Below are 26,374 nucleotides of genomic sequence, written 5' to 3'. Positions count from 1 at the left end.
CTCTCTCTAGCAAGAGGAGTTAGGAGTGGCAACAAACCCCTGTGGCTTATATGGTTTGTTACTTGAACAGTCAAGAGTTTTCTTTTGTTCTTGGAATACAATGAATCTGCTCATATATCATTGTATGTCAACCTAGATGGATGAGTTTTTAGACATCCATTTGTCTATTCTCTCACAGGCTTCAGCCACAGCCACCTATAGAGGAGGCCTGGTCACTGACCCTAAAAAGATTACCTGTGTCATAAAGGTGAGGCGATCGTCCAGGCCTCATCACTGAGATGAATCATTATTCCACTAAACTCGGACTGGGTCACTACATAATTTTTTCTTGAGTTATATATCCTTTCTGCACTGTATTATAATGCCAAAAAAGTGCTGTGTGCCTCGTTGTCGAGGGAATTACGATGAGAATGCAAAAGTTTGTGCATTTTCCTTCCCTAAGGACGAAAAACTCAAAAGGAAGTGGATGCATGTGGTTAAGAGAGAAGAAGGATGTACACCAACAAAGAGCAGCAGGTAAGTGGCTCATTTTTGTACCTTGATTTTCAAACATACTCATTTGAACTCCAATAACCATTGTATTTATTCATTTCTTGTTATTTCATAATTCAGGTTATACATAAATATCAGCAAGAAATTAATATATATATATATAAAGGACACTGGCATTCAACTGTGTGTGTTTGAAAGAAAATATCCTCCGATATATGTCTCGTTCGTTGTATGTTCATATCTTTCATCTATATTTGTATGAATACTAAATACCTTTCAGTTTTCAAACAAGATACCAACTAGCAATATACAGAATGTCTGCTGAAATGTAGTTCATTTCACTGCAGGTGTGCGAGTTACATTTTCGTCCCAAAGATGTTGTATGGGAAGTTTCTCACTTTGACGAAAAGAGTGGAAAAAAGATCACTGCACGACTTGCAAGTCAATTATGGGAAATTTGACACGAGAAACGTTTACAGCTTTGAAACACACAACCATGCAATTATAGACTTTACAAATTACTGCATTTCAGAACTGAAAATGGATTACATTCTCACGGGCAAATTCCAAACTGATAATCTGGAAGAACAATTTAATAAATACCATCAGCTCTAAGGTGGCAATTATAACATATCAGTATGTCAGGTTTTATAATCCAAGAAAAAACTAAGAATTATAGCTATTCTCAGATAAAATTTACCTCTTAATGGCAAGACTATTAATTTAGCTGAATTTAAGGAAATTAAGTGGGAAGAAATGAATTATAATGAACACATAAATTTAGGGGACTTAGATTTGAATATTGAGCAGAAAGATTTTGACGAATGTGAAGAAGTTATATTCCAGTTACAGTCTATTTTAGGTGGTTACTGCTGTTTCTCTGTTGACAAGAAAATAAAATTTTTATTTTGCAAAGAGCTTACGATGCATTCGAGCAATGAAGTTTCCCCAAACTTATAATTATGTATATAAATGGTGTCAGCAGAGGTTCCCTATTATGCCCAAGTGCTATAATTGTGAACATTACCATATATTGTTATGTAATTCTAAGTAAAATTACTAAAATGAAAATTTTTCTAGGGGCAATGAATCAGCAAAATATTGCTTTGGTATCAACAATGAAAGCACTTACAAACAATGACAGTGGATTTCCCACTGATGTATGTGATGCAGGTCATAGCACAAAAGAGAAAAAAATGCTTGTTTGGGGATCAACAAATTCATTATTGAACAATTTTTATAGGAAAGAAAATGACTTGTTGGCCGATGGTAGAAATGAAAAAAAAAGTAAGCTGCAAACTTTAACTTCCAATGCCCGTTAATATATTTTTTCAACAATGTTACTTTTATGATCATGATTATTGTTATTATTATTTCATTACTTCTGAAATAATACTATGATTAATTTTTCCTTTACACATTTTCTGCTGATTATATGTCTTAATATAGAAACCATTTTCCTTTCCCTGTCTTGATTACCACAGATATTAGAAATAAGTAAGTTATTGAAGAATAGAAAGACAATGATAGTAAGATAATGTAACAATGGGATTTTGTTGACCATATAGAAAACAAACAGTAGCAATTACCATGGTGAATATCGTGCACAGCTGCGGTCATGGCCTCAAGCTGCCTGCGTCACAATCCAGTGACCAGACCTCCTCTATAGTTGGCCGTGCTTCAACCCCCTTCCTTATAACTCGTTCTAAGTGATTATTTGCAAAAATTAAACAGTACAACTATATTTATAATAATGACGACTTAAATAAAGGTTGTTTTGCTTTTGTATTCAATTACAGTATTACTAAGTATTATTGTTACTGTATTATAGAATATAAACATCGTCATGTACATCATTTGCGTTTGATATTGTTGACATTCTCAAAATCTCGGCTGATGTGAGTACTACTATCGATATCTTAATTGCCATTATTTGTTAGAAGAGATGTAATTCAGAGATACCTTTTATCGTAAATTAACGAAGTTTGTTTGAAAACGTGCACATTACTTCATTTTATAAGCATTAGGCGCAATTTCTCCAGTTCCAAACATTACTTCTGCCTGGCCATTAATTATTAGTTTTATATTCAGCCTCAGCTATAACGTGCAGCTTTAATTCACTAGTATTCATTCGCGAGATCTCCATTGCATGAGGGATGAACAAAAATGTCTTTTATTTTTACTTATGGAAGCCAACATTGAGAATCGGCAGGGTATAACAACTTGACAATTTTCACCGAGCTCTTAATAAACGCTCAATAGATACGGTAAAAGCATCAGCAATTCTCTATTTCTCAATTCGGTTTATGTCAATATACGATAACAATAATCACTTCAATCAGAATTCTAAATTTTTTAGTGGAGGATGGAGGGGTATCATTAGTATTACAGTCGATGAGAGAGAGAGAGAGAGAGAGAGAGAGAGAGAGAGAGAGAGAGAGAGAGAGAGAGAGAGAGAGAGAGAGAGACACTGACTATTGCCTTGGTTAGGTTGTTACACTGATAGATATCCACTTGCAAAAGTCAAATAATAGTTGTATTGAGAATAATGATAATTTTAATAAAACTTGTTTTACTGTAATCATATTGTATGTATTATCATGTTACAATATATGAACAGAGCAATGATCCTCCATTTGCATTCTGGTTTTTAACATATTTGGCAGCTTCCTGAGTTCCGAGAGTCTCTGGAGTTGAGAGAAGGTAGGGAAATGGATACAGAGAAAGATGAAGGGAAGAATTTTCACTTGAAATTACAGTTATTATTATTATTATTATTTGAAAATATTAATAAACACGCACTTCTACCATAAAAATTCTCTAATCTCAGTAAGGGAGAGGAGTTATCCTTACGTAAGTGAAATGGAAAGGTTATTTTTATCTCTTTAAAATACTACCACGTACAAATTTTGTAATTACAGTTTTATTATTATTATTATTAACAACTGAAAATATCAATAAAACATATTACATACTATTACCATAAAAATTCTTTCATCTCAGTAAAACACAGAGAGAGAGAGAGAGAGAGAGACAGAGAGAGAGAGAGAGAGAGAGAGAGAGAGAGAGAGAGATTTAGAGAGAGAGAGAGAGAGAGAGAGAGAGAGAGAGAGAGAGAGAGTTTATCTCTCTGTTCTCTCAGAAAATACTTCTAACCCTTACAGAGGGAGAGAGTTACCACTATGACATACATATCTTGTGTGGCAGAAGGAGACAGAGAGATATCTTATTTAAAAGAGTGAAATGGATAGATTACTGTATTTCTTTAAAATACTATCACATAATATGAATTTTGTAATCACAGTTATATTAATATTATTATTTGAAAGTATTAATAAACATTATAGTAAATGTACGATAAAAATTCTCGTGTCTCAGTAATCAGTAAAAGAGAGAGAGAGAGAGAGAGCCCCTTTCGGAGATGAGAGAGAGAGAAATTACATGAACACTTAGTGGCAACAACACAACAGCTCCTACCTGTCCTGTCACATTACTTGATTTATTTGACAGTTTTAGTACCTGGAGTTAGAGAGAGAAGACTGGGATTTCCTTCATTTTAAAATAATTTTTTAAAATTTATAAACTAAAATCTTACTAATTAACTATGGTATTTTCTTTAATGAATTGATATTATTGCTGTTTACATTAATATTATTATTTGAAAATAGTAAATAATTTATTTATAGAAAAAATCATACATCTCAGAGAGAGAGAGAGAGAGAGAGAGAGAGAGAGAGAGAGAGAGAGAGAGAGAGCAAATTATTATTCTTATTATTTTTTATTATGTGATATCATTTAATCTTATTAAACTTACTAATACAGTATTAATCAATATCCATATTTGAAAATTAGTAAATCATCTTTGTATCATAAAAATGTATTTAGTAAAGAAAATGACATAAAAATACACTAATTACAGATTATTTTTGTCAGAAAACCCCTCGAATAGGCGAATTTCCCGCATGTAATGGGTAGATATGGTCCACAGAGAAATCTGCGAATCAGTGAGTCTGTGAATTCGGAGAACGCAAATACGGCGGCCCACTGCATTACCTTTATTACCAGCTTATTTCATAAGTGAATCTTCATGCATATTGGTGGTTAGGGTATAACACCGAGGCCGAGGCTAGCCAACCAATGCACATTCTAGAATTCAAGGTTTGATTTTTAGAATTGCAGTCTAAGACAAGTCTAAGACAACCCCCAATTTTTAAGGGTGAATTTTAGGATTTAAAGGTAGTCTCATATGCGGAAATATACAGTGGTACCTCGAGATACGAAATTAATCCATTCCGAGGCGCCCTTCGTATCATGAGTTTTTCGTATCTTGGACCGCATTTTACATGTAAAATGACTAATCATTTCCTAGCCCTCCAAAAACACCCCAGTAAATTTCATAATAAAGCTAATTTGACCTATAAACAATGAAATACTACAACAATTTGGACCATTCAATACCTAACTTGATAACGTACTGCTAAATACATGTAAATAAAGTGTATTAGTGTACATGGTATACAAGAAATACTGTACGTATGTAGTAAAATGTGGAAGCTTACCTTTCGAGTGAGGCTATCTCCGAAATTGGCGACAGAGGAGGAGGACAAACGGCATATACGTACGTACACTTAACTTTACGAAACACATAAAAAAATGTAAGGAAAACATGCATAAACTAAAATTTACGAAACACATTAACAAAACTGTAACACTTAACTTTACAAAAAACTAAAATTTAAAATTTTTTTTGTCTTTTTTTGATTTTTACCTTTTTTTTTTTTACTTTTTTATACTTTACGTAATACTTTTTTTTTTAAATACAAAATTTCAACTTTATCACCACTTTCAACATTGTTTTTTAGTACTACTTGGTTCTTCCTTTTTGCTTACTCCTGGTAATACTAAAGGCCTCTTTAAAAAATAACTATCCAAGGAAGATTGCTTCTGCCTACTTTTCACAATGTTCCTGAAACGACTCGGGCAAGCCTCATCGAACTGCACAAGCATATGACCTGTGTAAGCCTTTTTGGGGTGTCCTTTTTCAACAAACTATTGCACTTTATGAAAAGCAGCTAGAACATCCTTAATTTCTGCCGTTGTCATAGGGCCGTCCTCCCCCTCCTCGCCGCTGCTAGAGAATTCCTCTTGAACAACGTTATGTTGCATGGCCTCCAACTCCTTCAGGTCATCCGTCTTAAGCTCCTCTTGGTGCTCCTCGAGAAGGTCGTTGATGTCCTCCTTGTCGACGACCAGCCCCATGGACTTGCCGAGTGCAATGATCTCGTCAAGATCTGGTTGGGAAACAGTTTCAGGATCGTCAACGGTTTCTGAATCTGCAGCACCAGCTTCGCCCATGTTGAATCCCTCGAAGTCTCGGGTGGATACGGCATCAGGCCAGAGTTTCCTCCACGAGGAATTCAAGGTTCGCCTCGAAACCTCCTGCCAAGCTTGGTCAATGAGTCGGATGCATATCACAACATTGAAATGTTCCTTCCAAAATTCACGCAAGGTGAGGTTTGTGGTATCGGTGATGTCGAAACATCTCTTGAAAAGATGTTTCGTATACAGCTTCTTAAAGTTCGATATCAATTGCTGGTCCATGGGCTGGAGGAGAGGGGTGGTGTTAGGCGGAAGATAAAGAACCTTGATAAACGAATACTCCGCTAGGATATCTTCCTCGAGGCCAGGAGGGTGGGCAGGGGCATTGTCCATCACCAGCAGACATTTCAGAGGGATGCGCTTCTCTTCCAAGAATTTCTTCATTGTCGGGCCGAAACACGGATTTACCCACTCGGTGAACAAAAGCCTTGTTACCCAGGCTTTCGCATTAGCCCTCCACATCACTGGAAGCTTCTCCTTAAGCACTTTGTGGGCCTTGAAGGCTCGAGGAGTCTCAGAGTGATACACCAGTAGGGGCCTCACCTTGCAATCCCCACTGGCTTTTGAACAAAGTGCGAGCGTAAGCCTGTCTTTCATAGGCTTATGCCCAAGTAGCTTCTTCTCTTCCTCCGTGATGTATGTCCAACGAGGCATTTTTTTCCAAAAAAGGCCAGTCTCATCACAGTTGAAGACTTGCTGAGAACTGTAGCCTTCCTTGGTCATTATCTCGTCGAATGTCTTTTTAAAGGTTTCGGCCGCTTTCGTGTCCGAGCTGGCCGCCTCCCCATGCCGCACCACCGAATGGATGCCAGTCCGTTTACGGAATTTCTCGAACCACCCATGCGAAGCCTTGAACTCTGGAGTTGGCGTTGATGTCCCTTCTCCTCCATTGTCTTCGGCCTGGGCAATCAAATCGCCGAAAATAGCGCTGGCCTTGTGGGAGATTGCCGTCTCCGTTATCACATCGCCAGCGATTTCTTTGTCTTTTATCCAGACAAGAAGAAGCCTTTCCATCTTGTCATGCACGTGGGTCCTCTTGCTGGACAAAATAGTGACGCCCTTGGAAGGTGTAGCTGCTTTGATGACATCCTTCTGCTTAAGGATGGTGCCTATTGTCGACGGATTTCAGCCGTATTCCTTGGCGATCACACTCAATCGCATACCAGCTTCATACTTCTTGATAATCTCCATCTTTGTCTCCAAAGAGAGCATCCTCTTCTTTCCGTGAATTTCAACTTTCTTGGGACCCATGACTACTATATACTGTACGTAATTTACGTATAAGTACAGTGGTACCTCGAGATACGAAAGGCTCAACTTACGAAAAACTCGAGATACGAAAGCCAATACGAAAAATTTAACGGCTCTACATACGAAAAGTTTTCAAGATACGAAAGGTTTCTGAAAGTCCGAGATTCGTCCGGATAACAATTTTGAAAATCATGCCGCGCGCCGCCATCTTAGTATACTAGTACACTCGCCACCATCCTCCTGCTCTCCCATTGGTTCCTGATGCTAGTCGCGGCCTTGAAATCCTTCTCTCCTATTGGCCAGCGTCCCTCCCATCATGCATCTACTATTTACACATGGTGGCGTGGCTCGGCCACTCGGTACCAGCATTGTTATAGTACGCACGCGGTATTCGTTTTTGGGATCGTCAATGTGTACGTAATATTTAAAAAAAAAAAGTTACCAAGATCTCTCACATGGGATAAGTGATCAAGGTCTCTCTCATGGGATAACTGGAAACTTTGCAAGGTTGGTAGAATCTCCACTCCCTGCTGAACAGAGGGTGTAGACCATTCATTTACAACATGCATACCAGTAGTACATATAATCAAGGCAGTTCAGTTTATGTTGAAGGTCAGCAGCCGAACATTCAGTACCCAAATCAGTTGCAGAGAGAGCATTTGGTTGAACAGGGTTTTGATGGACACCAGGGCCAACAGAGTCATGAGGTGCAAAAAAAGAAAGTTGAAATTCTGGAGAGAGAAAAAAAAAAAATATGTAAAGTAAAAAAAAAAAAAAAAAGTTAAAAATCAAAAAAAGAAGAAAATACGGCAGAAATTAAAGCAGCTTTTTATAAAGTGCAATCATTTGTAGAAGACACCCCCTGAAAAGGTTCACACAGGAACATTGTGAAAAGTAGGCAGAAGCAATCTTCCTTGGATAGTTACGTATGTAGTACGTACGTATATTTTTTAAAGTCTACGTACGTACATATGTAAAAAAAAAAAAAGGCAGAAATTAAAGCCGCTTTACATAAAGTGCAATCATTTGTAGAAGACACCCCCTGAAAAGGCTCACACAGGAACATTGTGAAAAGAAGGCAGAAGCAATCTTCCTTGGATAGTTACATATGTACGTAGCCTTACTCGAAAGGTAAGCTTCCACATTTTACGTTACAGTAATAATATTTACAGGTTTTGCATTTTTATTCTTAATTTAGGTATTGAATGGTCCAAATTGTTGTAGTATTTCATTGTTTATAGGTCAATTTAGCTTTATTATGAAATTTACTGGGGTGTTTTTGGAGGGCATGGAACGGATTAGCCATTTTACATGTAAAATGTGGTCCAAGATACGAAAACCTCATGATACGAAGGGCGCCTTCGGAACGTATTAATTTCGTATCTCGAGGTACTACTGTAGAGTAAAGTTCTCACACAACACGATTAAGTTCGTATACTGCAACGAAATCACTAACAAATTTACGTTAAGAAACGAAATTGTTAGAATGAACGAATACCGCGTGCGTACGATAACGATGCTGGGACGAGTGGCCGAGGCACGCTGCAACGTAGTAGATGCATCATGGGAAGGATGCTGACCAATAGGAGAGAAGGATCTCATGGCAGTGACTAGCATCAGGAACCAATGGGAGGGCAGGAGGATAGTGGCGAGTCTACTCAGTTGGCGGCGTGCTAATTTCAAAATTGTTATCGGTGGTCCGGGCGAATCTCGGACTTTACAGTAACAACCTTTCGTATTTTGAAAAAGTTTTGTATGTAGAGCCATAAAATTTTTTGTATTAGCTTTCGTATCTCGAGTTTTTCGTAAGTTGAGCCTTTCGTATCTCGAGGTACCACTGTACGGTAAATGGTTGGTAAAAATATAGGAGTGGGTGAAGATTAACTACAAATGATTTCTCTCTTCTTTCCCCTTCTGACCAATCTATTTTTAGAAGTCTTCTCAAACTGTTTTCAAGAAATTCTTGATTCTGTCTCTGTTCTGAAATTCCTTTTCAAGAACAGAGCCTTTTATTTGGACCAATACAACTCTTAATTATGTGTCTATGTTTTAGAATGGCGCACTTACAGTTATAAATGGTAAAGGTAAAATTAGATAAATTTAAAATTATCTACCTCTAACTATGAGAGAGAGAGAGAGAGAGAGAGAGAGAATAGTTGTCCTTTCTTAATTTCACTCTCTTGAGAGTGAAATTATTTATGAATTATTACAAAGAGAGAGAGAGAGAGAGAGAGAGAGAGAGAGAGAGAGAGAGAGAGAGAGAGAGAGAGAGAGAGAGTTACATAAAAATTATTGACCTGCTAATCAGCAACACTTCCCCACCTGTCACATTAACTTGATTCTGTCTCTGTTCTGAAATTCCTTTTCAAGAACAGAGCCTTTTATTTGGACCAATACAACTCTTAATTATGTGTCTATGTTTTAGAATGGCGCACTAACAATTATAAATGGTAAAGGTAAAATTAGATAAATTTAAAATTATCTACCTCTAACTACGAGAGAGAGAGAGAGAGAGAGAGAGAGAGAGAGAGAGAGAGAGAGAGAGAGAGAGAGAGAGAGAGAATAGTTGTCCTTTCTTAATTTCACTCTCTTGAGAATTATTACAGAGAGAGAGAGAGAGAGAGAGAGAGAGAGAGAGAGAGAGAGAGAGAGAGAGAGAGAGAGAGAGAGAGAATTACGTAAAAATTATTGACCTGCTAATCAGCAACACTTCCCCACCTGTCACATTAACTTGACATATTTGACAGCGCTGGCTTTGAGCTTCTCTTTGAGTTAATAAAAAGATTAGGGAAAGGCTATTTTCATAAGCATTTTGTAATTACAGTTATATTATTATTATATTATTTGAAAACAATATTGAACAAATACATGTACCATAAAAATTCTCTCATCCCAGTAGGAAAAAGAGAGAGAGAAGAGTTGCTCTTACTTAATACAGTGGTACCTCGACATACGAAAGGCTCAACTTACGAAAAACTCGAGATACGAAAGCAAATACGAAAAATTTTACAGCTCTACATACGAAAATTGCTCAAGTTACGAAAGGTTGTTGCTGTAAAGTCCCGAGATTCGCCCAGACCACTGAGAACAATTTTAAAACTCGCGCGCCGCCAACTGAGTAAACTCGCCACCATCCTCCCGCTCTCCCATTGGTTCCTGATGCTAGTCACCCCATAAGATCCTGCTCTCCTATTGGTCAGCATCTACCCCTTTTGCTTTATGTATTCTATTGGTAAAAGGATGCAGTAAATTGAAAAACTTATTCATGCAATACATTTAATAAAAAAAAATTAGGTAAAGATAGAATACAGAATAGAAATGAATGGTTATTAGTATACTGTTTGGTAGTTTCAGTAGTTGAAGAGAAATAATGAAAATTTATGGCTTACTGTGTACTAGGAAAAGTGATTGCTTGGCGATCGTTCGATACTCGTAAGTGCTGGATGTAAACAGAAGTTTGGAAGCTTTTTTTTGTTTTTTTTGTTTATTATAGTTAATGGTTACTTAATAATTATTTGAAATGAGTACATGCAATACATTTAATAAAAAAAAATTGTGAATTAGATATCATAAAATATAAAATAAATCAGACTGCTATCATCGAAGCCAACAAATACATATTTTTTAGAATTCTTCTTCCGTTTTAATATTACATTACGTATATGTTTCATTATAGCTGTCAGTAACTCAGTATCTCCATTAGGTAAAGATAGAATAAAGAATAGAAATGAATGGTTATTATACTGTTTGGTAGTTTCATTAGTTGAAGAGAGATACTAAAGAAAATTTATGGCTTACTGTGTCCTAGGAAAAGTGATTGCTTGGCGTTCATTCTCGTAAGAGCTGAATGTAAACAAACGATTGGAAGGTTTTTTTTTTTGTTTTGTTTGTGTATTATAGTTAATGATTAATTAATAATTATTTGAAATGAGTACATACTTATTATTTATACATTTTATTGGCATATTCTAAGCTTTTAGCTTCTTAGGTTTAGATGTCAGAATCATAGACTAGGCTACAGTAGCAACCGCTAACATAGGCTAGGCTTATTGCTAAGGGACATATGCTAAAGTCCTAATATTTGCAGTAAAAATGGGGTTGAACATTACATGCAGTTGAATATTACTCAAGTATGTACAGTATTTTGCATTTTTGGAGTCATATTTCTTCCGTTAGATCGGCGTCGTAACCCTAGAACATATGTTGTAGGCCTGGAAATATAATCTACTTGGGTGTTTTTGTAAGGCTTGGAACGGATTAGGCATTTTACATGTAAAATGCGGTTCAAGATACGAAAAACTCATGAAACGAAGGCCGCCTCGGAACGGATTAATTTCGTATCTCGAGGTACCACTGTAGAGTGAAATGGAAAGGTTATTTCATTTCTTAAAATAATATATACTGTATATACTCTTGTATCATGTGACTTTTGAAGCCCTAATTTTGGAGCTAATTTTAAGGGGGGTCCCATCTTAAATGAGATATAAAATTTGAGTAAGTAAAAATCATATATTAGTATTATATGATAAAATACAAACAATAGATATACGTACATCTTTTCCATGGATATTTTAAAAAGTTTTGTTTTACTGCACTGCATCCAATAACATTATATGTATTTTAATATTACTATTTGTTTGTATTATAAAATGCAAACATAGCAATCAATGTTTTGTTTTGAAAATCAGCTGAGGGCGATTGCAAAGTAAGTTTGTTTTGCTTGGTTGAACTCAAATCAGAGCGACTTTTTTGCTTCTAGTTAGCGCAAATGAATCTCAAGATACTCTATTTATATGAGACAAGGTTATTTTGCATTATACAAAGTGTTTTCAAGTTGAAATATCTCTTGAAAACGTATCGTTTGCGAACGAAATTTAGTTATTTTTTCATTAGTAGATGGCGCTGTTTGTTGCATAAACAAAAATCAACATTCCGTTCGATATTTTCACTTTATCTCATCAGAATACTACGAGCTTTACATATTTATCTTTTATTGGAGTGAAAACAAAAAAATGTGTTCTTTTCATGCCCAATAGTTTTGATTAGAACATGTTTCTCTCAAATTTTGTTTACGGTTGAGTTTGATGGTACTATACCAAAGTTTGCGAAAGTTTCATACACATTGCTGATGCATGATAATAACCGTTAGTGTATCAACATTCTTTCCTCAACTTCAGCTAAAACTTAGTTTAAATTTAGCAGTATATGCCCTTGCCGATCTTTTATCCAGTAAACTTATGACATCAAACACAACCGTAGATAAAATTGAGAGAAAATTATTTGAATCAAAACTTCAGGTCTTGATAGAACACATTTTATTGTTGTTTTCACGCCGATAAAAGATAAAGTAACGTAACGGTAAAGTTCATACTACAATGAAATGAAGTGAAAATAGCGAGCAGAATCAATAATATTTTTACACAATAAACATGCCCACAATGCAATCTGTTAACGAAAAAAATACATTAGTTCACGAGACGTATTAACCCTCTTACGCCGAAGCGGTAAAAAAAAAATTGTCTCCCGTGTGCCGGAGGTGTTTCAGAGTGAGCGCAGAAGCGGAAAAAATATTTTTTTCAAAAAATCACAGCGCGCTTAGTTTTCAAGATTAAGAGTTCATTTTTGGCTCCTTTTTTTGTCATTGGCTGATGTTTAGTATGCAATCATCAGAAATGAAAAAAATTATCATTATCATATATAAATAATGCGATATATGATAGCGCAAAAAAACGAAATTTCATATTAAATTTGTATTCAATCGCGCTGTGCGCAAAACGGTTAAAGGTAACAAGTTACTTTCTTTTTCGTTGTAATGTACACTAAATTGCCATCATTTTGGTATATAACACATTGTAAAACGATAAAAGCAACACAGAGAAAATATTATCACAAAATAATGCATGAATTCGTAATGCGCGGACGTAAACAAATATTTTTTTCAAAAATTCACCATAAATCTAAATATTGTCCTAGAGACTTCCAATTTCTTTCAAATTGAAGACAAATGATTGAATATTACTATACTGTAAGAGTATTAGCTTACAATTGCAGTTTTCGACCATACCTGACGAGTTAAAGTTGACCAAATGTCGAATTTTTTTATATATATATTTTTTATATGCAATTATTTCGGAAATAAGAAAAGCTACAACCTTCAAATGTTTTTCGTTTTATTCTACATGAAATTGCGCACATTTTCATATATAAAACTCTATGAAATGCCTAATATGTAACGGAGCAAATATTCCGAGAATGGGACGTACGCATTTCGGAGATTTGTGGCGGAGAATCCGCGCGTGGAGGGAAGGAAAGATTTTTTTTATAAATTCACCATAAATCTAAAATATTTTGCTTAGAGACTTTGAATTTGTTTCAAGATGAAGATAAAATGCCTGAATCCAGTTTACTAGACTGTAAGCGTTTTGCTTACAATTGCTTTTTTCGACCGTTCGGTAGAGTCAAAGTTGACCGAACATGGTTTTTTTTTCTATTATCGTGATTCATATGCAAATATTTCGAAAATGAGAAAAGCTACAACCCTTCATTAGTTTTTGTTGTATTCTACATGAAATTGTGCACATTTTCATATATTAAACTTTATGTAACGGCTAATTTAAAATGGTGCAAACATTACCACAATCGCATGTATGATTTTTTCGGAAGAGTTACCGCCGCGGACGTAAAGAAAATGTTAATTTTTTTCATAAATTCACCATAAATCGAAAATTATTGTGCTAGAGACTTCCAATTTGTTGCAATATGAAGGTAAATGCTTGAATATTACGAATATAAGCGTTTTAGATTACCAATTTGCGTTTTTCGACCCATTTCGGTAGAGTCAAAGTGGCCGAGGTTGAAATTTTGGCAATTATCGTTATTTATATGAAAATATCTCAAAACTGATAAAGCTACAACCATGGGTTGTTTTAGTTTTTTTGTGCATGAAATTGCGCACATTTCCATATATAAAACTTTATATAACGGCTAATTTTAAAATGGTGCAAACATACCACAATCGCATGCATGATTTTTTTCGGAAGAGTTACCGCGCGGATGTAAGGAAAAAGTTTTTCATAAATTCACCATAAATCGAAATATTGTGCTAGAGACTTCCAATTAGTTGCAAAATTAAGGTAAATGATTGAATATTACTAAAATATAAGAGTTTTAGCTTACAATTGCGTTTTTCGACCATTTCGGTAGAGTCAATTTGACCAAAGGTTGAAATTTTGGCAATTATCGTTATTTATATAAAAATATCTCAAAAACTGATAAAAAGCTAACAATCATGAATATTTTATTGTTGTATTCTACATAAAAATGCGCACATTTTCATATATAATACTTCATGTAACGGCTAATTTACAATGGTACAAAAATTATGTCAAAGTGACGAAATAATTTCCGAGATGTGTCACAGACTACTTTTTAGTGCGGCAAGAAAGAAATTCGCGCTTGCGCGCCGGTGTAACGATTATAAAACCAAAACAAAACCTTGATCCGTGAACTCCCAGCATACCCCCAAGGCGCGTGATTCAAAAGTTTTAGGCTGGTAGGCCTATTAAAGTATTTTTCCTCGAATTTAAAAAAAAACTTTTTAAGTGTTGACGTAAAATACGTCCAGTCGGCACACGGGGAGACAAAAAATGTCGACGTAAATACGTCCAGGGTCGGCGTAAGAGGGTTAAATTTCATATTTATTCAACTTAAAAAACATGTTGTATAATGACAAATTACCGTGTCTATATAAGTAGAGTATCTAGATATTTTACGCTAACTAGAAGAGAGGATATTCACTCCAAATTGAGTTAACCCTCTTACGCCGAAGCAGTAAAAAGAAAATTGTCTCCCGTGTGCCGGAGGTGTTTCAGAGTGAGCGCAGAAGCGGAAAAAATATTTTTTTCAAAAAATCACAGCGCAAAAAAAAAAGCCCGCTTAGTTTTTCAAGATTAAAGAGTTCATTTTTGGCTCTTTTTTTTTTTTTGTCATTGGCTGAAGTTTAGTATGCATCCATTAGAAATGAAAAAAATTATCATTATCATATATAAACTATGCGATATATGATAGCGCAAAAACGAAATTTCATATATAATTGTATTCAAATCGCGCTGTGCGCAAAACGGTTAAAGGTAACAAGTTACTTTTTTTGGTTGTAATGTACACTAAATTGCGATCATTTTGGTATATAACACATTGTAAAATGATAAAAGCAACACAGAGAAAATATTATCACAAAATAATGCATGAATTCGTACCTCGCGGACGTAAACAAATATTTTTTTCAAAAATTCACCATAAATCTAAACTATTGTCCTAGAGACTTCCAATTTCTTTCAAAATGAAGACAAATGATTGAATATTACTATACTGTAAGAGTATTAGCTTACAATTGCAGTTTTCGACCATATCTGACGAGTTAAAGTTGACCGAATGTCGAATTTTTTTATATATATATGTTTTATATGCAATTATTTCGGAAATAAGAAAAGCTACAACCTTCAAATGTTTTTAGTTTTATTCTACATGAAATTGCGCACATTTTCATATATAAAACTCTATGAAATGCCTGATATGTAACGGAGCAAATATTCCGAGAATGGGACGTACGCATTTCGGAGATTTGTGGCGGAGAATCCGCGTGGTAGGAAAGATTTTTTTTAAAATTCACCAATAAATCTAAATATTTTGCTAGAGACTTTTTCGAATTTGTTTCAAGATGAAGATAAAATGCCTGAATACTTACTAGACTGTAAGAGTTTTAGCTTACAATTGCTTTTTTTTTTTCGACATTTCAGTAGAGGTCAAAGTTGACCGAACATGGTTTTTTTTCTATTTATCGTGATTCATATGCAAATATTTCGAAAATGAGAAAAGCTACAACCTTCAATTATTTTTTGTTGTATTCTACATGAAATTGTGCACATTTTCATATATAAAACTTTATGTAACGGCTAATTTAAAATGGTGCAAACATTACCACAATCGCATGTATGATTTTTTCGGAAGAGTTACCGCGCGGATGTAAAGAAAATGTTATTTTTTTCATAAATTCACCATAAATCGAAATATTGTGCTAGAGACTTCCAATTTGTTGTAAAATGAAGGTAAATGCTTGAATATTACTAGAGTATAAGCGTTTTAGCTTACAATTGCGTTTTTCGACCATTTCGGTAGAGTCAAAGTTGACCGAAGGTTGAAATTTTGGCAATTATCGTTATTTATATGAAAATATCTCAAAACTGATAAAAGCTACAACCATGGGTTGCTTTTAGTTGTATTGTGCATGAAATTGCGCACATTTCCATATATAAAACTTTATATAACGGCTTAATTTTAAAAATGGGTGCCAAACATTACCACATTCGCATGTATGATTTTTTTCGGAAGAGTTACCGCGCGGATGTAAGGAAAAAGTTTTTTCATAAATTCACCATAAATCGAAATATAGTGCTAGAGACTTCCAATTAGTTGCAAAATTAAGGTAAATGATTGAATATTACTAAAATATAAGAGTTTTAGCTTACAATTGCGTTTTTCGACCATTTCGGTAGAGTCAAATTTGACCGAAGGTTGAAATTTTGGCAATTATCGTTATTTATATAAAAATATCTCAAAACTGATAAAAGCTACAATCATGAGTATTTTATTGTTGTATTCTACATAAAAATGCACACATTTTCATATATAATACTTCATGTAACGGCTAATTTACAATGGTACAAAAATTATGTCAAAGTGACGAAATAATTTCCGAGATGTGTCACAGATACTTTTTTATTTGTGCGGCAAGAAAGAAATTCGCGCTTGCGCGCTGTGTACGATTATAAACAAAACAACACCTTGATCCGTGAACTCCCAGCATCCCCCAAGGCGCGTGATTCAAAAGTTTTAGGCTGGTAGGCCTATAAGTATTTTTCCTCGAATTTAAAAAAAAAACTTTTGTAAGTCGACGTAAAATATGTCCAGTTGGCACACGGGAGACAAAAAATGTCGACGTAAAATACGTCCAGTCGGCGTAAGAGGGTTAAATTCATATTTCAACTTAAAAACATGTTGTATAATGACAAATTACCTTGTCTAATATAAGTAGAGTATCTAGATATTTTACGCTAACTAGAAGAGAGGATATTCACTCCAAATTGAGTTAACCCTCTTACGCCGAAGCGGTAAAAAGAAAATTGTCTCCCGTGTGCCGGAGGGGTTTCAGAGTGAGCGCGGAAGCGGAAAAAATATTTTTTTCAAAAAATCACAGCGCGCTTAGTTTTCAAGATTAAGAGTTCATTTTTGTTTTTTTTTGTTTTTTTGTCATTGGCTGAAGTTTAGTATGCATCCATCAGAAATGAAAAAAAATTATCATTATCATATATAAATAATGCGATATATGATAGCGCAAAAACGAAATTTCATATATAATTGTATTCAAATCGCGCTGTGCGCAAAACGGTTAAAGGTAACAAGTTACTTTTTTTGGTTGTAATGTACACTAAATTGCGATCATTTTGGTATATAACACATTGTAAAATGATAAAAGCAACACACGAGAAAAATATTATTTCACAAAATAATGCATGAATTCGTAACTCGCGGACGTAAACAAATATTTTTTTCAAAAATTCACCATAAATCTAAATATTGTCCTAGAGACTTCCAATTTCTTTCAAAATGAAGACAGATGATTGAATATTACTATACTGTAAGAGTATTAGCTTACAATTGCAGTTTTTGACCATATCTGACGAGTTAAAGTTGACCGAATATCGAAAATTTTATATATATATATTTATATGCAATTATTTCGGAAATAAGAAAAGCTACAACCTTCAAATATTTTTTGTTTTATTCTACATAAAATTGCGCACATTTTCATATATAAAACTCTATGAAATGCCTAATATGAAATGGAGCAAATATTCCGAGAATGGGACGTACGCATTTCGGAGATTTGTGGCGGAGAATCCACGCGTGGAGGGAAGGAAAGATTTTTTTTTAAATTCACCATAAATCTAAATATTTTGCTAGACTTCAAATTTGTTTCAAGATGAAGATAAATGACTGAATATTACTAGACAGTAAGAGTTTTAGCTTACAATTGCGTTTTTCGACCATTTCGGTAGTCAAAGTTGACCGAACGTGGTTTTTTTTCTATTTATCGTGATTTATATGCAAATATTTCGAAAATGAGAAAAGCTACAACCTTCAATTATTTTTCGTTGTATTCTACATAAAATTGCGCACATTTTCATATATAAAACTTTATGTAACGGCTAATTTAAAATGGTGCAAACATTACCACAATCGCACGTATGATTTTTTCGGAAGAGTTACTGCGCGGATGTAAAGAAAATGTTATTTTTTTCATAAATTCACCATAAATCGAAATATTGTGCTAGAGACTTCCAATTTGTTGTAAAATGAAGGTAAATGCTTGAATATTACTAGAATATAAGCGTTTTAGCTTACAATTGCGTTTTTCGACCATTTCGGTAAAAGTCAAAGTTGACCGAAAGGTTGAAATTTTGGCAATTATCGTTATTTATATGAAAATATCTCAAAACTGATAAAAGCTACAACCATGGGTTGCTTTTAGTTGTATTGTGCATGAAATTGCGCACATTTCCATATATAAAACTTTATATAACGGCTAATTTTAAAATGGTGCAAACATTACCACATTCGCATGTATGATTTTTTTCGGAAGAGTTACCGCGCGGACGTAAGGAAAAAGTTTTTTCATAAATTCACCATAAATCGAAATATAGTGCTAGAGACTTCCAATTAGTTGCAAAATTAAGGTAAATGATTGAATATTACTAAAATATAAGAGTTTTAGCTTACAATTGCGTTTTTCGACCATTTCGGTAGAGTCAAAGTTGACCGAAGGTTGAAATTTTGGCACTTATCGTTATTTATATGAAAATATCTCAAAACTGATGAAAGCTACAATCATGAGTATTTTATTGTTGTATTCTACATAAAAATGCACACATTTTCATATATAATACTTCATGTAACCGGCTAATTTACAATGGTACAAAAATTATGTCAGTGACGAAATAATTTCCGAGATGTGTCACAGATACTTTTTAGTGCGGCAAGAAAGAAATTCGCGCTTGCGCGCCTGCGTAACAATTGTAAACAAAACAACACCTCGATCCGTGAACTCCCAGCATCCCCCAAGGCGCGTGATTCAAAAGTTTTAGGCTGGTAGGCCTATAAGTATTTTTCCGCGAATTTTAAAAAAAACTTTTGTAAATCGACGTAAAATACGTCCAGTCGGCACACGGGAGACAAAAAATTTCGACGTAAAATACGTCCAGTCGGCGTAAGAGGGTTAAATACGGAGAAATAAACTTGTATTTGCCATCAGCTGATTTCCAAACCAAAACACTGAATGCTTTGTTAGAATTTTATGATACAATATGAGAATACATACAATATTATCGGATACTGTAATGTATGACTTTTTCAAAGAATCAGAAAAGATGTATATTCATTGAGTATTTATTTCGTAAATATACGTAGCCGTCAGCAGCCTGACATCACTCAATTAGGTATACCGATGTCGGTCCAAATCTGATTCCCGTTTCGTGTCCAATTTTTTTTTTTTTTTTTTTTTTTTTTTCACTGATATGTTATAGTCAGAATGCATTGAAACTCCAAAATTGGCTTTTATTAATAAATTACTAAATTATATCGTATATGTAGTATACAGTATACTGAAGGCTAGGCTACTGTATTCATATATATACGATATATGTACCACGATATCATCATCGTATAGGCAAGGCTAACTTGTTAAATGTTATTCAATTTCTCTTTGTACTGAATCATCATAAGCCAATGTGCACTGAACCTAGAGAATTAGCTGAAATTAATAATTACTATGCCATATATGTATAATGTATGCTGTGTAGTGTTGGCTAGGCTACCCTATATGTAAAGATGGTACTGATTACCCTAGTGTAGGCTACGCTAGTATAATATTCTTACGGTAAATTAACATGGGCTGACTTACGTCCAAATCGATTTATGACTGGTTGTTCGTAACCAATTGTGGTAGTAAGTCGACTACTACCTGTAATGTAAAAATATATCAGTCCTATTCTCATTAATGTCATTTGTAAAATAACTATGGTAATTTTTTACTATCGTACGATGGTTGAAATGCAAGCTTTTAAAAAGGCTGTTTTTATTGGATTGGTTGTTCATAGAAAATCAGCTGTTTCTGGCTGTATGCGTTTTCCAAACAAGTTTATCATTACTACCGATACTTATTGGACTCTTTTAATTTTTTAAACTTAACCAGAAGATGGGATAGATTAAGGGATGGAGGAAAAGGGGTTAGCCTAACTAAAAAATGGAACAGATAAAGAGGAGGAAAAGAGGTTAGTCTATTGTTAAATATTGGTCTCGTAAATTTAATGCGCATGATATGTGAGATACTACATGATAACATAATTTTTTGAGGGTGAAAATTTGGTTGTCGCATGATATGCGAGGTCACATGTTATCCGAGTATATACGGTACAATTTTGTAATTACAGTAATCAATTATTATTATTATTATTATTATTATTATTATTATTATTATTATTATTATTATTATTATTTAATCATTAACATTTGAAAATATTAATAAACATTCATTCATAATTCACTGTTAATCTTAATCATGAGTACTATTACTTTACAACACTTTGAGTAACCAAATGAGATCACCTGCAATATGAAATTGGAGAATTAAATTTTTATATGTATACTGTGAAGGATATTTCTTGATGCAAAAAATTTGGACTATACAAACCTGTCAGTCATGAAGAGAGCCTGAATTACAGAATTCATGTAACATGTGTTTCCTAAATTCCGCAGACCAACCCGCTGACTCAAAGTTCTTTGCTGATATGCAGATGTGTCCATGCCTATAGCTGCTCCAACTTGACTGAAATAATTTCTTGTTCCTTCCCCACTTGCCCATGCATGCTCTTGGATCATATCATGGATGTCTTTATCAGAGGGAGCTTCATATTTCTGAAAGAGAGAGCAAATGACCATGTCAAAACAAAATAATAGTAGTATTTCAATGGGAGAAATTTGACTTCTTCCAAGAAATAGACTCTTAAGGACTAGGAATAGCAAACCATTGGCAGAATGTGTCCAGGAGTTCTGGGGTCTAACAAGTGGTCCTGAAAAGGGCTACTATCTAGTTGGTACAACTGTAAGCCATACTCCAGAAACATTGAATCAACAGCAGGCTTAAGCACTTCCTCTACATACGAGTGCAAAAAACCACAACCCAAGCCGATCACAAAGTGTGAAAGGTGACAAGGATCAGGAGGAGGAACCAGAGTCAGAGGCATCATCTCAAATCTTTAAGGAAGTGATAACAACAACAGCAGCTACATGGGAGCCAAATGAGAACAAATCTCAGGGTAATTTAGGCCCAACAGGTAAAATCACACAAATATATTAGGGTATTGCCGTGACGCAAAATTGATGGAAAAAAAAACTAATTTCCATATTTCTTTTAATGACCATAGAGGCCCACAGGGCTATATCAAGACCCTAACTTGAAGCTGGATGCTAAGAATTTAGCTGTAGTATTATAGGCACTTAAAGCAACTCAATGAAGCCAGAAAGAAATAAGTGTTACTTGTTTTATATGCACTGGTGTATATAAGAATCATTCCGCTTCCCATTCTACGGGTGTTAGTCTTCTGATGATAAATATTCAAGAAGGAAGGTGAAGGAAGAAGACTCTTATTCTTAACACTCTCATTGACAGAATGAATTATTGAAATAACATGGCTTCACTTTTGAATACTTTTATCCTATTCAATGTTCAAGCCATATAATAGGCAACAAATCCCTCAACCTGGGGAATGTCTTATTCTCTAGTGCAAATCCAAATAGTATCTGTACATACTCTTTCTCATTATTAATCCAACCTATTTGATATTTTATAAGCTTCCTCTCATCTTGCTGTCCAAATTCTATTAATATTACTTCACAGTGCTACAACTGAACATTCACCTTCTTTTTACTTCAAATAATTTAAACTTTCTAGACTCTGTAATTTTTTGTTTTTGCAATGATTATCATGAGATATCACTGCTAGTATTGGAGTTAACTTTCGAGGGTAGTAGTGGGAAGTGTGGTGATCTTGCTAACCCCATGGTAGTGTTTGGATCAATGACATATCCATTTGATTTGTCATATTAATGCTTCAAAGGCAGAATGACTTTAAGGATCTACCAGTGGATTTCAGAGGTGGGCTGATGTGATAGGATTCTTGGCATTCTGAGTGGTCTGACCACCAACACACGGTTAGGATGATTGTATTCTTGTAACAGTCTCACTCCAAACAAGCAGGTAATGTTTACAACTGTGTCATTCTAATAATGTATGGTGTGGGGTGGACATTTCAGGGTCAGCTCTTACTAGTGTCACTGACTGAGAATAGGCTTCACAAAAAATATGTGGTGTCTCTTAAGCTTGTCAGGCATCCTGTCTCTCTCTTTTCTGATTTATTAAAAAATATGGATACTAAATCCAAAGATTTTCCTACCCCTAAACCTGTTGAAGCCTCCCTAACACAGGTACAAATGACACATTTTTAAAGTTATTTGTATTATTCCTAACATACAAACCCTTGGTCTTTAAATATGGTATTTACTTTCAGTGCAAGCTAGAAACAGCCATTTAACTTAAAACAAGTTGGTTATCGGTAGATGGCTACTGATGGCAGGGGAGAAGCCCTGCCATCCAGTCAGTATGCATTCAGTTTTCTTTTGGCCACAGTCTGAGACAGACATCTCTTCTGCTGCCTTATGTTCAAATTAATTCTTCACATATGTAATTTTGTTTTGTACGTAGTATATTATTGTGATATTTGCTTATTTTGGAAATACTGCAACCTTACAAGTCTACTCTTTTTACATTTTTGGTATTTGCGACTTCTTGCTGTGTAGTTGTTCCTACACAGTTATGCTGGGCAGATATCTCGTTTTAGACTATGAGATTTCTCATTAATTTTCTAACTTGTTTTGCCTTTTGATGTGACACAAAACCAACTCTTGTCTTAGCCTTGGTGTTTCTTCTTTAATTGTTATATCTTTTTTGTTATTAAGCATCCCAGGAGACAGAGGGAACCTCACACTTCCAACTATTTCTATTTTTAGACACCTGCTCAACCTCGTTTTGTTGAACATCCTTGTTCTGCATATTTTCTCTATTTGTTCTGAAGTGTTTTCTCTCTGAAACAAGTAGAGTGTTTAATTTTGCCTACACTATTACTTGGAATGTTGTACATAATACAGTATGCCCCGTAGTCAACCCCCTGTATTCGTAGGGAATAGGGACCACAAACACACGAGAATAGCTAAAATTCACGAATACGTATTTCTGGGCTCAGTTCGTGTCGCTGCGCGAAATAATCCTTTAAATCATTATTTCTAGGGTAAATGATCTAACAAATACCAGAGAATAAACAAAATAAAGAAAAGGTCAGTATAACTGACTCGCTCACCCTCAAGGAGGGCGTCGGTATGAACACTAGGGCGAGTGAGACCACTACCACGAACTTCTTGTCAATTAGAAATTTCCTACAGCAAAATCCCACAGGAAGAGAGCCGACCCACAGAACGGGGCAGCAACTACTACTACTACAACCCACGCTTAGGTGACTGCCGCGCCTCTGGTGGCCATCCTTTAAAGTCATTTTTTCTTGCTCTGTGTTTTGTGCTCTTTTTTGAGGATTTTCTGCCACCATGGAACGATCAGCCATCGCATCAGCTAAGTTAAGTATTCCGAAAGGTTCCTATTTAGTTTTTTCCTTCCTGGAGTCAGTATTTGCCGTTTTTTAGGTATAAATACGGATTCTCAGTCGGAAGCATGGCAGCATTGTTCTGCCTCGTGGCGGGTTCATTCTCGGTCTCCCATACCTGGAACCTTCCCTTTATTTATGCGTCTCTAGACCTTTTTATGATTATTATTAGTTAGGGGATCTAGCCTGCATTGGTTTTATGTCATGCATGCATGTCTTTCTATACCTTGCGTAGGCATTTTCTCTTCCATCCAGACCCTAGCCATAGCTCTTAGTATCGGCCCAGGCTAGCTTTGAGTGGTAGACTTTCCTTCGGGTTAGTCGTACACTCCTGGATTTTTTCTCCTACTATATTTATTTCCCCTACTTTAGTGTTATTTTATTTATTCTATGGTTTTATTTGGTTTTGGTTAACCTAGGGCATCTGGTACGTTATCTTAGCCTAGGTTTATTATTTCATGGTCCCCATCAGTTTTGTTGCTTCCTTATTATCAGTTTTGTTGCATCTACAGTTGCATCTCGCTGATCAGTTTGGTTGCATTAACCTAGGCTATAGATTTCGTTATTTTTATCGTGTTATCGTACCGTGGTCACCCTGTGATCGCGGTACAGCCAGACGCCCGTCCCAGTCACCCTGCCCTCCTCCCGCTCTCCCATAGAGCTGGGGGGAGGGAGGTCTGTCCTTGCTCGCTCCATCCGGGCCTGTCTCCCTCTCTCCCTACGCGGAGGGAGTAGGGGAGGCTGGACAGACGCTGGACTGGGTATGACCTTGTATCTCTGCTTCACGGTGCTCCGTTGGGATGAAGTAGGGGGGTTGGCCTCCCCCCTCCTTTGTTGCTCTGTTGCTCCGCTGTAGGCTCGAGTTCTGTTTCGCCCTCTCACCCCTCCCCGTGTTGGCGGTGCTCTGTTTTCTTTCCGGAGCTCCGTCGATTGCGAGGGAGGGAGCTAGTATCCCGCCTACGGGCGGACCCCAGGCGTACAGTCGGTCTCCTTTGCCTTAACCATCCCGTCTCTCCGGCGCAACCGGCGGAGAGGACACCACCGCGATTCGGAATCGTCTTCCGGAATTTTGTGCTATTTTATGCTTAAGCTAATCATAAGTTATTGATAAGTTATCTTAAGCTGGGTCCCTCCCTTGCCATCTGCTTTCTATTCCGGCTCACACCGGAGCTATATTATGCCTATTAAGGTGGTAGGGGAGGGGTTATGCCCAAAAATTTTTCGCTCTCCGGCATGCAATAGAGTAGCCCTGTAAGTGTTATAATGATACTCATGTATCCTTCCACTTACAGACTACCAACTGTGAGCACCCAGGGTGCAACGCCGTGCTCCAGGATCCCTGTGGACACGAAGTCTGCAGGTCCCACGCTCCGTGCGCGACTCCTCACGGGAATCTGCAGGTCTGGTTCCACGAAACGTGTACGATCTGCTATGATCTTGTGAGTCAGTTTTTGGACAGGGTAGGTATTTCCAGCTGTGTATATAGCATGTAAATACTGTATTATATCTTAATTTTAAGTTCAGAATATCTTTTAAGCTTAAGTTCTCCATATTTTGTGAAACATATGGACAAAATTTGTAGGCTTAAGGTTCTTTTTTAGTCTAAGGTTGAACCTCAACTTTAAACTAAAAACTAATAACACCCTCTCTTACAGGCTGCCGCTGTTAGAGAGACCGCCCTTGCAACCCTGAGTGCTTGGGTCGGCGGCTTCAGCAAGAACGCCGCCAAGGGACAGCCCTACATCCTTGAGAAGAGGATGGCTGTCCTTCTGTTCCCCGGCGGCAAGTCGACGGGGTACGTCGACCCAGCGGAGGCAGCCCCGACGATGACGGCTATCCAGCGGCAGGTCGCCGCTTGCATGAAGGAACCAGGCCAGGATATCTCGTCGGAAGTCGCGACATTGGACCTGAACGTGGAACCTATGGTAGGTGTGGACGACCTGTTGGTCGAGGTAGGTACGTTGGACGCCCAAGGGCTTCCCTTGGGCGCTTCTGGATCTTCTTCTCCCGCTATATCGACTGCTTCCTTCCAAGGCTTTACTGGAGCTGAGCTCCAGTACTCGTCGCCTAGCGCTTCTGTGAAACCCAAGGTGAAGGGACACAGAGCGCAGAAAACCCTTACGAAGGCGTCGTCGTCGTCCAAAAAGACTTCGTCGACGTCATCGTCTCGTAAGTCTTCGGCTTTGAACCCCGGAGCAGAGAAGGGTAAATCGTCTGCTTCTGGCTCTAGGTCCTCTAAGAGCAAGTCCTCAAAGGAGAGGCCCCGTACTCCGGCGGAGTCAACGGTCTCCTCTCCTCCTCCTGAGGTACCTCTGCCGAGTTACCCTTCCACCTCTGCACCGGCTCCGGCCTTTGATCCCAACGCCTTCTCCGTTGGGATGATGCAGCAGATGGGGGACTTGGTAGGCTCTTTGAGGACCAGCATGGAGC

The 26,374-nt window shown here is 36.4% G+C and overlaps 1 protein-coding gene across 2 annotated transcripts in view; it reads right to left on the bottom strand.

The window, feature by feature from the left end:
• Positions 1-26,374, bottom strand: part of LOC135224575 (ubiquitin carboxyl-terminal hydrolase 38-like) — a 476,208-nt gene that overhangs the window by 204,182 nt on the left and 245,652 nt on the right. For both annotated transcript variants that reach the window (XM_064263709.1, XM_064263710.1), the window contains one exon: positions 20,927-21,150. In XM_064263709.1, the coding sequence (XP_064119779.1) occupies positions 20,927-21,150 (224 nt within the window). The remainder of the gene's footprint in view (positions 1-20,926; positions 21,151-26,374) is intronic.

This window comes from Macrobrachium nipponense, chromosome 12 (assembly GCF_015104395.2).
Source record: "Macrobrachium nipponense isolate FS-2020 chromosome 12, ASM1510439v2, whole genome shotgun sequence".
Lineage (NCBI taxonomy): Eukaryota > Metazoa > Arthropoda > Malacostraca > Decapoda > Palaemonidae > Macrobrachium > Macrobrachium nipponense.
The sequence above is the reverse complement of the archived record's forward strand: the minus strand, read 5'-3'. Positions and strand labels throughout refer to the sequence as shown.